We start from the raw sequence: 16,819 nt of genomic DNA on the forward strand, positions 1-16,819 counted from the left end.
CAATGTTTCCCTTCAACTAAAACAAAGTCATATTTTGATGTTATATTCACTTCACATTCTCCATATTTTTTATTTCCTTTGGGTCCACATGACCTAGAAAGTATCTGAAGGGGTAGAAGATAAGCTACAAAAGCTGCACTCAAATGTACAGCAAATTTATTTTTTCAAAACAGAGGGGTTTTGCCCGAGATCGAACAGCTGCCTGAAAGTTACCCTGTGTCCAGAATTCCTTGTTCTAACAAGATGATGTGAGAGATGCACTCAAATAGTTGTCAAAATATCAAGTGTTAAAAAAAAACCCTCTTACCCAGTGCACAGGGCAGCAGCGCAATATAGTTTATTCACAAACAATTGCATTGGCTTTGTCAATCCATGAGCATTTATGCAGTGCTTTATAAACCAAAACCAATGTATAAAATACACAACACAGGCTATTGTGTATGCACACATACACACTATTAGTAAAAGCATGTGCTCACTGGGCTAAACTATGAGTTTATTTGTATAACGTAAATCTAGGACTTCTACTTGGCACTGGGTAAACTTTCTTTGCCATGTGTGAGGTTTTCCTGAAACACTGAATTTTTTTTAGCCAGACCCCTGGAGGCTCAGACCCAGATCCTACTCCCCATGTTGGATGCCTGAGCATGATTCTATTCCATCCTACTCAAGTCATGTAAAACATTAATGCAAGAGGTGGTTGAGGCTACCTCCCCCCCACACTGTTTTTTCTGATGTAGTACTAAGGCTAAGCTGAAGATGCAGTGCAAAAGCAGGCATACTCATCATTTTTCCAGGACTCAAGAAGGGAATGGGATCACACAGACACCAAATAAGTAAAACAAACTCTGGTCCTCATTCTTTTTCTTTCTCTCTCTTTTCTTCCCCTATTAATCATTGCCATGCAGTTCCAACCCCAAGCTAATCTCAGTTTGCCATCTCCATAGCCCAATACTAACTTTAACTTTGCAGTCAATCCTACTCCCTGCTTTCAAACCTGAGGCAGTGATAGCATCCCAAGTCCAGCCTTGCTCCCTGGTTTCTGATCCCAACCTGACCATAACCTTCCTCATCCTGTGTCTCATTTCCACTCTCTGCACTAATGTGTGCATTATAGAAGCCTTGCTTTAATGGAACTTACATAGTGAAAAACAGAGCTATGCCCCTACTAAACTTTGGCAGATGACCACACTACCCAAAGTACTGATGTACTGATCTCAGAGCTTACCCCCTGCCTAATTTCTCTCTGTCTCTCTCTGTTTAATCTTCCCTCCTCCCCCTGGCCCCTCAGTTAAGGTGACAGCATATGTCAATGTGACTGTTTTTGAGAAAAGTGAGGATGATGTCCACTCCCTGAGTGTCATTGGACCTACAACTGTGCCTCTTCAGCCTGTATCAACTGGGCCAAAAGTGACACATTTCTGCCAAGCACCTGAGCCAACACTCAGCTCCCAGACCTGCCTGGAGGCCCTATCTGATGCCACAATGGCTTTCAAAGCTCTGGACATTTTCCAAGGCCCTCCCGACTATCTAGCCAAGCACTGGGAAAGCCTTCATGAGAAGGCTGAGGCACAACTACCAGTGGTGGCCCTGGCATCTGCCCAATCTCTCCTACCATGGCCAATCTTGATCATCAACAACCTGGAAGCTGCTACACTGCGGCACACGTTCACCATCCTGGATCCGCCAATGACCCTTCTTGAAAGCATTTACAAGGTCCTCCTGGACTACTTCTGTAATGGGCACCACTGGCTCCAGTGAACTGTCCTACCTACCCACCAGCAAGAGAAGCCAGGGTCTCATCAACCAGGTGATCAGGGTGGCTGCCTTCTGCCAACAAGCCCTTCAGCACATGCTCTTTGCTTGGAAATGCCTCCCCTGGCAACAGCTGGCCTTTGCTTTCCTGCATTGGGTGAAGGACCTCAACCTTGATCAGGAACTGTTCCTTTTGGATCCTGATCACCTTGGCTAGAGCACCCTGCCATGCTCACGCTTATACCATAGGCCCATCTGGCCCAGGCAAGGCTATCTCTGACTGAAACTGCAGGGTAGGTTCCTGCAATTTCCAAAGTTGCTATAAGAGCCCCTGGTCCATAACTTGGCCTTGTAATGGGGGGCACCAAGCCTCAACTCCTGAAGCCCCATTGCTTCCTTCATCCAGTTGCACATCATCAAGCATACCTGCCTCTTGCAGTCAGCTCAGCCTTTCTGGCTCTTGGCCAAAACTCTAGCTGACTGGCTGGGCTTTCATTCTGTCCATTTGGCTTTGCACATCTAAGCTGGAATGAAAGATGCCCTCCCCACAAATACACTTATTGCCCTAGAAGACCACCTCTGCACACAACAAGCCCTCCCCAATGACAGACCTGTTTCTCCCGCTGTGGACTGTAGTGAGAATGATGGGCCCAGCAGCCTGCTGTCCCTCCCTGTATCTAACAAGAATAGTAGTGGAATTTACCTTAAGATCCTGTCTGAGAAAGTACTGTACATGTAGACAAACTGCATCATGCCTGTGTCCTTGCCACCTACTCTGACATGACTTGGAGGCAGCACCTAACAGCAGTAACACAAAAGCAAGCCCACCCAGCCTGTTGCACCCTGTACAACCTACCCGTCACCAAGGTAACTGGACACCTCCAGTGGTAGCTGCTGCATGGAGCCCTGGCCATGGGCACTTTTGTCTTCCACTTAGACCCAGTGTCATCAATGGCCTGCCCATTCTGTGAAAAGGAGGTGGAGGAGACTTTCTTCTACGCCTTCCTGGACTGCCCCCCAGCTACAGTCATTCTTCACTTCCCTCAGCACCCTCTTTGGCACTCTGGACTTGGACTTTTACAAGACTGTGTACATCTCCTCTATCCACTACCAAGAGCCAAGGGGTGTGAGATCTGCTTGGCCAATTTCATGCTGGGCCAGGCCAAGACAGCAACTCTGAAAAGCCACAGAAACTGGCTTGGAGGAGCTGGCTCCAATGATGCACTCCAACTCTTCTGCTTCCAGGTCCAAGCATGTATCAGATTTGAATTTGGAAACTTCACCTTGCAAGAAAATGTAGACCAATTTGTGTTGTGCTGGGTTATTACCTCTGCAAAGTGAAAGACAGACAGCTAGTCCTACATGTGTAACCCCATGAGGGGCATGGAGGAGGGGTATCAATTTCTGGTCACATGGGTTTTTTTGTTCATAGATTCATAGATGTTAGGGCCGGAAGGGACCCCAATAGATCATCGAGTCCGACCCCCTGCATAAGCAGGAAAGAGTGCTGGGTCTAGATGACCCCAGCTAGATGCTCATCTAACTTCCTCTTGAAGACCCCCAGGGTAGGGGAGAGCACCACCTCCCTTGGGAGCCCGTTCCAGACCTTGGCCACTCGAACTGTGAAGAAGTTCTTCCTAATGTCCAGTCTAAATCTGCTCTCTGCTAGCTTGTGGCCATTATTTCTCGTAACCCCCGGGGGCGCCTTGGTGAATAAATACTCACCTATTCCCTTCTGTGCCCCTGTGATGAACTTATAGGCAGCCACGAGGTCGCCTCTCAACCTTCTCTTGCAGAGGCTGAAAAGATCCAGTTTCTCTAGTCTCTCCTCGTAGGGCTTGGTCTGCAGGCCCTTAACCATACGAGTGGCCCTTCTCTGGACCCTCTCCAGGTTATCCGCATCCCTCTTGAATTGCGGCACCCAAAATTGCACGCAGTACTCCAACTGCGGTCTGACCAGTGCCCGATAGAGGGGAAGTATTACCTCCTTGGACCTATTCGTCATGCATCTGCTGATGCATGATAAAGTGCCATTGGCTTTTTTGATGGCTTCGTCACACTGACGACTCATGTTCATCTTGGAGTCCACTAGGACTCCAAGATCCCTTTCCACTTCCGTGCTACCCAGCACCCTAGGCTGTAGGTGTGCTGGACATTCTTCCTCCCTAGGTGCAGCACTTTGCATTTCTCCTTGTTGAACTGCATTCTGTTGTTTTCTGCCCACTTGTCCAACCTGTCCAGGTCTGCTTGCAGCTGTTCCCTGCCCTCTGGCGTGTCCACATCTCCCCATAGCTTTGTGTCATCTGCAAACTTGGACAGAGTACATTTCACTCCCTCGTCCAAGTCACTGATGAAGACATTAAAGAGTATCAGTCCAAGGACCGAGCCCTGAGGGACCCCACTGCCCACACCCTTCCAGGTCGAAACCGACCCATCCACCACGACTCTCTGGGTGCGACCCTCCAGCCAATTCGCCACCCACCGGACTGTGTAGTCATCCAAGTCACAGCCTCTTAACTTGTTCACCAGTATGGAGTGGGATACCGTATCGAAGGCCTTCCTGAAGTCTAAGTATACGACATCCACCCCTCCTCCTGTGTCCAGGCATTTCATAACCTGGTCATAAAAAGAAACTAGATTGGTCAGGCACGATCTGCCTGCCACGAACCCGTGCTGGTTTCCCCTCAGCATAATTTGTCCTGCTGGGCTCTCACAAATGTGAGCCTTGATAATTTTTTCAAAGACTTTGCCAGGGATGGAGGTGAGACTGACAGATCTATAGTTGCCTGGGTCCTCCTTCCTCCCCTTTTTGAAAATGGGGACCACGTTGGCCCTTTTCCAGTCCTCTGGGACTTGGCCCGTGCGCCACGAGCTTTCAAATATTCCCGCCAGTGGCTCTGCAATGATGTTGGCCAGTGCCTTCAGCACCCTCGGATGGAGCTCATCCGGGCCTGCCGACTTAAAGGCATCCAGTTCTTCCAAATGACTCTGCACCATTTCAGGGTCTACGCATGGAAGTCTGGCACCTTGCTGCTGCCTCTCTACAACCCCAGTGAGAGACTTGTCGTGCCCCTCACTTAGGAACACTGAGGCAAAGAACTCATTGAGGAGTTCAGCCTTGTCCCCCCTGTCTGTCACCAATTGCTTCTGCCCATTTAGCAGGGGTCCTATTCCTCCCTGGGCCTTCCTTTTACTCCCTATATATCTAAAAAACAATTTCTTGTTGTCTTTTACTTGGGCTGCCATCCTCAGCTCTATGGTAGCTTTGGCCCGTCTAACTGCCTCCCTACAAGCACGAGCAGAGGAGGTATATTCATCTTTGGTGATCTCTCCCTGTTGCTAATGACCTTTTCATGATTAGCCCCTGAGAGGGCCACATACCTTTGCACTTTCACCATTAGTTTTAATACCTGCATAATAAAGATTTTTTTAAAATCAAAAGTCTTTCTCTCTCTCTCTCTCTCTCTCTCACACACACACACACACACACACACACACACACACACACACACTCCCCATTCATCCCCTACAGTTTGGTTTGAACACCCTACTCCTGAAGCTCCCCCATAAAGTTCTGATTCTGCTTTGATTTACGAGCACTAATTGGTAAGTAATGAAACACTTAATCTTTGATTCAGACTAGTGATGGATTAGATCCCGTGTGTTTCCAGGAATTTAGTATATACAATTGTTTTCATAATCAAAATTCTGCTAAAGCATATGGTGGTTAAAAATAAGTTAAAATCTATCTGTTTCTTTTTTTGGTGCTTACACTGTATTCCATTTCAACCAGTAATATGTATGCAAGTATTCATAAGAATAGCTTTACACACTGGCTAACTGGAATGCACATAAGTACTGTACTGTACACCAGTTCTTGGGTTGGAAATTCATTTAACAAAGATCATGATTTGTTATTCTTAAAATTCAGTAGCTCTGTAAAGTAACTTATACAAACATGCAGATCAAAATATATTACACATTGCCAAGTTGTGATTCAAAAGTATACCTGTGCTGGGCACAGTAAGGTAAAAAATTATGACATTGGAGCAAAAATTTTAAAGTGCTTTTTGTTGATATAATATCATGTAAGTATGCAACCTGAAGTTATGATATTTTCTAGAAAAAATATTTCCTAATAGAGATTATACAGCAACATTTTTAGATAAATCTCATACCCAGTTCAAAAGACAGAAGCAAGGTCAAATTAATGCTAACAACGGAGCTTCCGATATAACTCTCTCTTTGGAGTTATTATGTGCTCCATATATAGAAGAAGAATATTTGGCCTTGAAATCTGTGCAAATATTTCACTTGAAATCAACAGATAAGCAATCTTATCTATAAAATGTGGTCCTATCTAGACAGAGAAATCCAGAACATATAAATACATAAATACAATCATATATACAATATATGTCCATGTTCATATAAGCCATAAGGTGATACACATTTACAAAAATATATTCCATTATGGTTTATATTTTTCATGCTGCATCAAATAATGATGTTTAATCATCTGCTTTGGGATCTGGATTCTTTGTTGGGTTTTTTTGACTACACATTTGAAATAAACTTGTACCTTACATATTCACTACTGCCTAAAACATAAAACAGCATATAACCCTCACCAAGTCTATACACCATTAAAAAGTTAAAACTTAAGACAACACAGGGTTTCTACACTGCTGAGCAGTTTATTTGCCACTGAAACACATTAAAAGAACCTTTCCAGATAGCACAGGAAACGATTCTTGGCCTTGTCTGCCCACACAAAATATTTATGGTGTCAAGCAGAACGTGAACTCGTGCCTGAAGATGGTCTGAAATAGAGATCTGTCTGTAATCATTGCCCTAGAAATCTCTGTTTAAAATTGAAATGCATTCAAAATGAGTGTAGGTAGAAGTGAAAGTACGACTTATTTGTAGTTATCATCTTGAAGAGCCAAGATGTAGTAACAGAGGAGTATATACAGTACTGTTCAGATTATTATAACTTAATAAAATTCTTTCATCAATAGATTAGGTGGGTACAATCACCCCAAGTATTTAATATCTACAATATGTACATTTTTCTGTGACTTTCAGCTATTCCAGGCTCAGTTTGAGTCTTCTGAAAAGTTAGCCATTCTGAAATGTAACTCCATTTCTTCTCTGCTTCATGCAGCATGCTTCTCAGGTGTGCACCCCAGTAGGGTTTGGTTTGGGTTTGTTTTGTTTTGTTTAATACCTGGGAATGCTTTGAAGAATGAGTTGTTTTGTTTTCCAAAGAATGACATAAGCACTTGAAAAAACAAAACCTGAAAGTATAGCAAATTTAAAGTCTCACTAAATGAAGAGAGATGGGGAGAAATTTTGTCATGTGCTGCACATGCAATTGCTCAGAGAGAGTTCCCAATGAAAGGTGGTGGGTTCATCTCTTCCTCTTTCCTATTCTCCTCTGGCAAATACAGGACATCCTGCTGCTGATAGATATCTTGGACCAACATATTGTTTGTGCTCCTCCACTTTCTGTATTTCTCTGCTGTCAACTTGGGATCTTCCAGCAGCTGGTTAATCATGGCCAAGTCATGTTCTTTACACTAGTAGAAAAACAAGAGGTTAAGAAACACAATTCCTATACAGTGTCAGATTAGTTTTACTTTATAAAATTACCGTGTGAACATAACAAGTCTCTCCCCTCAGAGAACTGACAAATTGCACATTGTGGCATTTCGGTTTTAAAACACAGCAGGAGACTCTTCTGGGTGAAGTCATATTTGTCTTTATAGATACCAGAAATGCTCCAGATACTACAGGACATTTGCACAGAACCCAAGAGAAAAGTGCTTTGATGAACTGGAAACTTTGCACATAATATCAATAGCATTTGTCAGTTTTGCAAAAGGATAATAACAAAAGCAATTACTGTAATTCAAAACATAGTTCTGACATCTAAAGAATTTCCTTGCCACATTATAAATTCCTCTTCCCTAAGTCCTAGATATATTAAATGAAGATGTAATTTACAGGTACATAATGTGTCTTTCTAACCACTAGCAAGGATTATACAACATAGAGGTTTACACATCTACTACTGGCTTCAACTAATGAAGCTAATCCTTTTGCTCAGCAAGGAAAGACCCCTACTTTTAGACCCAGAGGTCTCAGTTCTATCCTTACAGAAGGCATGAGCAATGAAATACTGCTCCATGAAGAATGAACACCTCAGGATCTACCACACACTTTATTGGGTAACTCCATGTTCTGATTCTAGATCTCCAGTGTAGCGATAAGGGATATAGTTTGGAAAGCTGGAGGCATCTACATGTGCACTTTACTGCAGAGTTGACTATTTAGCTCTGCAGTAAAGCGTCATGATCTACAAGTGCAGCGCTATTAGCCCAGAGTAAACTAATTAGCTCTACCATAGGATATTACTGCCCAACACAAGTACTATCCTATGGCAGAGTTATTTATTCCACCACAACAAACATGTAGACTGTGACCAGGAGTAGCTGGGGCATGAGGGTGTTTCAGTGCAGGGGCTGCCTGCTGACTAACCCTGCACTGTAGCACACTTGTGCACCAGCCAGCCTGTCCACAGAACACTGAGCTAGGGTGAAGCTGCTCCAGCCTGGCAGGCTGACCCTCAGGGCCCTCTGCCAGGCAGGGCTGTACCACCCTGGCTCAACATGCTGGAGTCCCAGGTGCACACGTAAAAGCTGCACCTGGGAGCAATAAACTCTGGTGCAAACTCTGCTGGAGTTTATTGCATCACAGTAATAACACGTAGATACTCCTGCTGGGAATTGGGAGATAGTCCCTCACTATCTGAGGCCAAGGATCTGCAGACATTGTTTACTACTCCAGAATAAAACCTGTTGTGTAGCTCTTCTTAGTCATGTATATCTGTGTTTACTGAATCTAGTGATCACTATATGCAGGATCTCATTTTTCAGTACAGTGACCCATTCATAGAGTGGCTCCTCTGATTGATGATAATTGATTTTAAAAGTGGATATAGACTATAACAAAATGTTGTCAATTCTAGAGATGAGGATACATTCAGAGGGATCTTAACTGAAATGGTTGCCTAAATAGGTATCGTCTAAGTGACAGTTCCACCAGAAATCTTTGCTAAGACAAATTAGACAACTGCTAAACATATACAAAGCGGGCTTCTGCTGAAGATGTAGTCTCAGTGTGAGGCTCAAAAGAACTAAAAGAGCTTGATAGGTAAAAATAATAATAATAAAAATTAATATAGCTTAGGTGTCCCACTGCTTTTCACCCTCCACTGAAGAGGCTAATGCCCTCAAGATCTGCTTATTTGTTCCAGTATGACACTTCCTTTAGCTTTGATATGCTGAATTATTTTACCCTATAGTTCAAGACATTAACTTACAAAGCATACAGTAATGTTAAAGTTATTAATTTCAAACCTCAGTAGTCAGAAAATGCAAAAGGTAAGGCTGAACCAATTATCCTTCTCTGGCGATTGGTATATGGGCCTTGTAGCAGTCTCACTACATCACCATACACTATTTCTCAAAAATAAAGTAGCAGTCACATTTTTTACTATGACCTTGCAATATAGCTGTTTAAGACAACATAAGATTTCCATCTGGGCTAGTCACTATCTACAGACCAAGCTTTATCTGTGCACAAGAAAGCTATGAGAGTTCAGGGGAAATACCTCAATCCTCCATCAACAAGTCAACACAATCCTCCATCAACAAGTCAACACAAAAGTAATTAGACGGGTCTTGCCAACTTTTCCCGTCCCCATAGCATTCACAAAGCCATACAGCAATCTATATAATAGCAAAAGACATTCATTCATTTTCTAGCCCTTTGCTCCCATGGCCCGGGGAAGTATATCTGTAGTGGTGTCTGCTCCGCAAAAGCTTATCTTCCCATCTTTCATGCAGTCAAAACAACCAAGGGAGCACTTTTTCTGTGACATCTTCCTGAAGCCATCAGTGGGCCCCTCCAACATCTCAGATGCAACCCAGCTGGTCAGGCTCAGGAAAAGATATTACCAAAAGGAGTGAAAAAGAATGAGGTAGAAGAGAGGAAAAGGAAGGGGAAGAGGGAAAGCTGAATAAGGGCACCCAAAACTTTCTAGACCCCAACCAATGTGCACAAAAGTAGACCTATTATCCCTAATACTTGCCGTAATTAGCCTTATATCTGTGAATCCCTTCTGGAACTGGAAACTTGTTAAAAGACATATTTCTTTGATTCATCTCCATAATCAGCTGGCAATCTTTGTAAGAGCAGTGAAATGCACAGTGAAGGGAAATAAAAATAGATGTCACTAGCCATGGGGACAGAATTTTTTTTTCTCTGCTTTGAAAAATGTTGTTCACAAAAAGCCATATTTTAAGCAATATTCTTCCCATAACTCTGGAGAAAAGACCATTTTCATCCATTTGTCTAGCCTGGGAAATCTTCTACCCACAGTTTCCCTCTTTCCCTAACCATCCCAAGCACATTTTGTTAATGATATACTGTGACAGCAACACTGATCTGTTACTAAAGATTTGGAGTAGGAAGCCCAAAATAATCACAGTGAACCTAGGGGTATTCATAAATCACTGTTTTATACTAATAAAAGTTTAGACAAAGCACAGCAAATACAAATCAGATGTGAAATTCCCCTGAGTTCTACATTTCCTATAGATCATGGCAGTTTAATTATCTCCTGTTTCGTATTACATTTCTTAAGAAATGACTTTAAAAGCATACTCTTCTACTGATGCATATAGTATAGCATTTTTCAGGCTGTAAGAATTTGCTTTTCAGACAGGATAATGTAAACACCATTGCTTTAAGACTTTTACTTGTGTCACTGAAATACACTACATGGTATTTGTCTTGTCAATGCTCCAACTTCCAAGTTTGAAAAAAGCAAAACTCAACACATTTTCTGCATTAAAAAAAATGCTCAAGAAAATGATCTCTCCATATTAAGCCAGCGTTACACAAATCTCACGCTTGTGAAAGGCTGCTTATGCCTCAGCTCAGCATTCTTCTTATTATAACTGTCTCATGAGACACCAAATTACAAAATAGTAAGTGGTTCTTCTTTTGGCTCCATTAATGATATGCATTGTGGCACCTGAAAATCCAAGGCATATTTTCTTTATTTCACTTTCCTCACAAGTAATGCCACAGATGTGTGATGGTGATGCTTGCTTTATTAATACCTGTTACATGGTGAAATCATTTCTGTATAGCCAATACTATAGAAAAGCAAAAAACCATTATCAGTCTCCTTTACATGCAACACTTGTTCACTCTGAGGACATCTGTGGAAAGATGTCACTGCTGCAGACTCTGATTGTCAGAGCCACATACAGAGGTGAAGCTCAAGTGGTGAGGCCTTGTTTTCCGCCAGGCATTCAGAATGGTAAAAGCAGATCTAGCCTGGAAAGCCTTACCTATGCTATACTTACAACAGCTGCTAATAGCATTGGTAATCTTACCAATGTGATAGCTCTTTAGAAATGTCTTAAAACTAAACATAACTTAAACCCAAGTAAAAATGTTTAAAGAAAAATAGTTGGCCAGTACTTCTGGTGGCAAAAAAAAAAAAAAAAAAAAAAAAAAAAAAAAAAAAAAAAAACCACACACAAAAGAAAACAGGGAAGGAAATTTATGTTCATTTAATCTTTCTATTTTCAATTTACCATTGTTAGCAAGTTTTCTCTTTCTTCCAGTAAAATCCCAGAAGCAGCACTAGGAATTCCATGAGACATAAATGATGCTGGTGTGTAGAAATAAAGGGTCATAACAATCAATGCACTCCAGAATTTATACATTTATAGGCCCCTCCATGGAAAGCTCTGTGAAACCCTCTAGTCCTCTATGCATGGTAAGATCTCAACATGAAAGCAGGGTGCCTTTGTTGTTAAAAATATTTTAGTTATAAAAGGAGCTGAAAATAGCTTTAGAGCATCCTGTCCATTCTGCAATAATCACATTAGGAAAACTTTCTTGGCTCAAGGTTACTTGTTTGTCCTTTATAATCAACACACTTGTTCGGCTTTTCCTTTATAAGGCCTCCCCTGTTTCATGCACTCAGCAAACATCCAGTAGGTTCCCATCTAATTAAAATGACATCTCCTCTTGCACTCCCCAAAACAGTTAGAACTACTGCAAAAACAGTCCTTTATCAACTGTTGTTTCTGATTCCAGTTTCAAACACAACAAAACACAGATTCAGGGAAAAGTCAATGAAAATTTTAAAAACTGAACCAAATGTTTTGCCACTTCAGGTCATATTCTCTTAGCATTAGAATGAAACCTAAAGTAATTTCTTTAACAGTGTAAACTATTTCTCTCTCAGGTGTGAATTTTGCCCAAGTGAAAAACCTCACCTTTAATGTGCTATTCAGCACCCGGATTTTGTGAAGTTTCTCATTAATGCAGGGGTTTTTGCTTCTTTTGATAAAGGACTTTCTAAGTTCTTTTTTGGTTGAAGGACGACGGTCTCCAATAGGTGACAAACTTGCTTGTTCTAATGATTTATAAAGTCGTTCCATTTCATCATTGTCACAGCATTTTGCCCAATCTAGAAAAAAAGAAAAAGAAGAAAGATGAGAATATGAATGTGACAGCACATTACAGTGATACTGGATTCAACTGATAGAAAAGATCCTAACAAATTAACGACCATATTGTCAGAAACAAAATCAAGGACAATTTTGCAGTGACATTTTACATGAATAATAAAAAAGTAATTATTAATAATATAGTAATTACATATATGAGAAAACACATTTTAAAATGTATTCTGAGATTGATACTGCTGGCTTGTGTCTCAATAATCACCCATATATTGCTTGAAGTGAAGAACTAGCTTAATGTTCCGAATATATGTATGCATCTATCATCAAACTCTGAACAAGAGGCATAATAGCAACTTTGAGCAAGAACAGCTTTGATAGCAACAGAATCCATCTTCTCTTTCACCCTAAACATTGGCCCTCTCTTTGAAAACTACTTCCACTGATCTCATTTGATCTAATAAGCACAGATCAATTATGATTGATACATCAGCACCTCTGAATTTGTTAGTTTTTATACACCAAGCAAAAAGAATATTTTGCTTGAGAAAACTAAAGACCAGAACATTTCAGATGTCCCAAAACAAAATAACATGATTCTGGGAGAAAGTATGAACAATTGGGTCATATTGCCATTTTTACACATAGTTGCCAAGTTTCACAGACTTACTCTGGCACTAAATTCTTCATGGACTATCACATGATTTTTTGTTTGTTTCTCTCTGTTCTAATTATTCCTTCAATTATTTTACCTGCATCACCTTTTTCCATTATCAGGCATATGAGGGGATGAAGAGAGAGAGATGCTGGGAATTAAGAAAAATGATAGGATAAAAGTCACAGTAGCTGGTGTTTAAAATTTCAAAGAAATTTCAAAATTTTAAAGAAATATTTCCAGTGTCCACCACTCCTGGCTGCAGACAACCCTCTAACATTGTGCAACTCATCATAAGAAGTAAACTCCCTACTGATCAACAGGCACCTACTGGGACCCTACCCTGCCTTAACAATAAATGCAAGACCTATTGACATATCTCTACTGCCATAACAATCAACATTCCCCAAAATGAAACTATCAGAATCCATGGATCATACATCTGAACTTGGTATACCACATCTAGTATGCCAAATGTCCCCATGGAAACTATGTAGCTGAAACCAGACAAAAACTACACACCAGAATGAATGATCACCAAAAGAGAAATGACAGAGACTAGAAAACAGAACATTTGTCTCAGAAAAATCATTCCCTATCACAGCTCAATGGAAATTTACAAAACCCCTTCAAAAGATGAGCCTGGGAACAAAGATTCATTAGCCTATTGGAGCGTAAGAACCAGGGACTTCATCATCCAATAGACTCTCTTATGATACTCGCTAAATCTCGGCACTTCACAGAAGATAATGACTTCCTAAACAATTTTGCTTCCCCACTTAGAAAATTTTTACTGCATCTCTCTCGTCTGTTGCCTATCTGATAAATTCTCTTATACCTGTTTTTATTTACATGTGGAGTTTTACACAAGCCCTTGGTCCATCTCCGGTTTAGCTCTGCTGTGCCTGTTTTTCTTTCCGAGACGCGAGGAAGAGTACTGTGATACCTGAAAGCTTGTTTATGTCTCTCCCAAATATGCAGTTGGTCTAATAAAGGATGCACACACAAAGAGTCTCGCCTCTTGCATATTTCCTAAACCATCACAGCTGCAACATCACTTTGGGTACCTATGCGCATGGTCCTTTGTGTTCTCATTAGAACACTGCAGTGATACTGCGGTGTCCCATGTATTAAGCCCCTGAGTGTTTTAAAATGACTGTGAGGCATTTTAACTAAACAATGTTTAGATAAAGCATCCCACAGCCATTTTAAAAAGTACCGGGGCTTAATACATGTGACATGGGCACATCAACATATACACTTTAATATGCATTAACCTATTTTAATATGCATTAATGCATCACTAAAAAACCGTGGGACATGTATTCACATGCCTTTTCATCCCACGAGGCACTGCCACATGCAGTTGTATAAGTGGCAAAAAGCACCTTCTATATGTTTTAGTTCAAAAGTGCACCGCTGCCATTTTCTCAGTTCTGACATGCATTTTGCTGCTTATACAACTGGAAGTAACGTAGAGCCAGGTGTTTTTCAAAGCGCCTGGCACTGCGGCATTTACATGTGTAAAAATGCCCATGCTTTCCGGTTAATGCACTTTAAGACAGACTAATGCACATTTTCCTTGTACCTCACAACAGAGGGCATTTTAACATGTGGTCCTGACATGGCACCAGGTGCTTTTAATTAGCGAGCTGCACTAATTAAAAGCGCACATGCACCATGTGCATTAGTGGTGCATCATGTCCCCAAGCTGAGAAAATGGTGGCAGTGTCCTTTGAACTAAAGCACATTGAACATGTTTTAGTTCAAAGCACACCGCCTCCATTTTTTCAGAGTGAAGGCACACTGCACCACTGATACACGTGACATGTGAGGCTGCCAGAGTGCATCAATTAACATGCTCCAGCAGACTTAATTAATCGAGTCTGCTCCAATGCATTGGATTTCCCACGTGTGTGTAAGTGCCCAGGGGTAATAGATTTAATGCACATTAATTAAAGCACATTAATGCATGTGTAGACACGCTGCTGTGGCACTTAAATTAGAGTGGTTGCTCAGGAACTTCTCTAATTAAAATGCCCCCCTTTCCCCTACCTCCAAGCATACATATAGGCAGCCTTTGACACTACCAAATTTCAAAGAAATCATTTAATATGAAGGTGCTAGAAGTAATAATTATCAGGTTGAGATGGAAGAACCCTGACTGTAAAATTCAGTTTCTCTGTAACTCTGATAAGGCAAAAATTTTCTATCCAGTAAAGTCTAAACCATGAGCTTATCTAAGCCAAACTGTCTCTTCATAAAAACCTTTATTTTAATATTTTCTTTGGAGTGACAATGGAAGCATGGCATACAACATCATGATACAGCATATCATGATTGTATGACAGGCTTCTTAGGTGACTATTGCCATAAAAAAGCAGCATTGTGGGACACTAAAGTTTAGGCCACCAGGAAAGATTTAGTTTTAAGAGTATCTGTGTAATGTTCTCCTGTAGCATTCACGACAATGACTTCTATGGCCCTATTTCAGAACTCCTTGATATGCATAGGAATCTCTTCATTGACTTAGATCAGGCATGCAATACTGAAGTATTATAAAAAGATCTGTAGGGGACATTATACTGAATCCTGCTGTTTGCTTTCTAATAGCTCTACTTCCTTCTCCAACATGCCTTTTAGTAGGAGAACTCCAGCTTTCTGGTAAAGATATTTGTTGTGCGTTTCCATTTCTCAAGGGCACACATGTGGTATCAAGCATTTTTACATTACTCTGAAAATATAAACAGGCTGCCTGTGCCTTGACTGGAACTAAATATAACTTATGGCTTTGATACAATACTGGGAGGGGAAAGCAAGTGGTGTATATTTAACAAGCTACAGGAAACAGGAAAAAAATGTCCGTGTTAGGCAAAATACATGGCAGCAATATTTCCTGAAAATATCTGGCTCATACCATGAGTCTCGTAATTATAGCTCGGTTTCTTCGTATTTGCTTTGGCAGAAACAGCTGTATTTGGTCCATAAGCTGATTCCTACCCATGGAAAAAGCTGTTAACACTATTAATGGCCTATATCAGGATCTCAAATGCAATATTCAGTTTAAGAATGAAAACAACATTACTCTGATGTCTGAAAAAGAGCAGGGGAGGGGAAAGGAGATTGAATTTTGGTTAGTCTTATATACCAATCCAAAATTTACTAGTCAAGGAGGACTAGATGGGACTTTCTTTTGGAGCTAATTAATAGTGCTGCCTAATGCTCTGTAGGGGTTTCTAAGGATCAGGAAACATTCCAGCCACAAACATATTTCCTACATCTTCTACATATTAATGTTTTAGGGTACATAATTCACATTCTTAAAAAAAAAAAAAGTATGGCTGGGATTAGGTGACCATACAGGCCAAGCAGCCAGTTTTCAAGCTCTTTGATCAAATATTCAACTTCCCCTTCCCAACATCAAGTTATTCCTGAGAAATATTCTCAGTTTACTAAAACACTCAGCTAAATATAGGCTAAAGGAGTGGGACACTTTATTTGAGAGCTGCTATGACAGTACAGTGATGAAAATTCATAATTTAATTAAATTCATTCACAAAGTCATAGATTCATAGATGTTAGGGTCGGAAGGGACCTCAATAGATCATCAAGTCCGACCCCCTGCATAAGCAGGAAAGAGTGCTGGGTCTAAATGACCCCAGCTAGATACTCATCTAACCTCCTCTTGAAGACCCCCAGGGTAGGGGAGAGCACCACCTCCCTTGGGAGCCCATTCCAGACCTTGGCTACTCGAACTGTGAAGAAGTTCTTCCTAATGTCATGGAGCTTACAGCCAGAAGGAAACATGAAACAATATGCTGTCACTTCCTGTATTTCAGAGGTCATTACATTA

At 41.1% G+C, this 16,819-nt stretch overlaps 1 protein-coding gene across 3 annotated transcripts in view; it reads right to left on the minus strand.

Annotated features, from left to right (window-relative positions):
- Positions 1-313: 313 nt before the first annotated feature.
- IPCEF1 (interaction protein for cytohesin exchange factors 1) overlaps positions 314-16,819 on the minus strand; it is a 126,631-nt gene continuing 110,125 nt past the window's right edge. For all 3 annotated transcript variants that reach the window (XM_059714218.1, XM_059714211.1, XM_019479797.2), the window contains 2 exons: positions 12,123-12,316; positions 314-7,337 (listed from right to left, as the gene is read on the minus strand). In XM_059714218.1, coding sequence (XP_059570201.1) covers positions 7,137-7,337; positions 12,123-12,316 — 395 coding nt within the window. In that variant the 3' untranslated portion in view covers positions 314-7,136. The remainder of the gene's footprint in view (positions 7,338-12,122; positions 12,317-16,819) is intronic.

This window comes from Alligator mississippiensis, chromosome 1, assembly GCF_030867095.1.
Source record: "Alligator mississippiensis isolate rAllMis1 chromosome 1, rAllMis1, whole genome shotgun sequence".
In the NCBI taxonomy this organism is placed as follows: domain Eukaryota; kingdom Metazoa; phylum Chordata; order Crocodylia; family Alligatoridae; genus Alligator; species Alligator mississippiensis.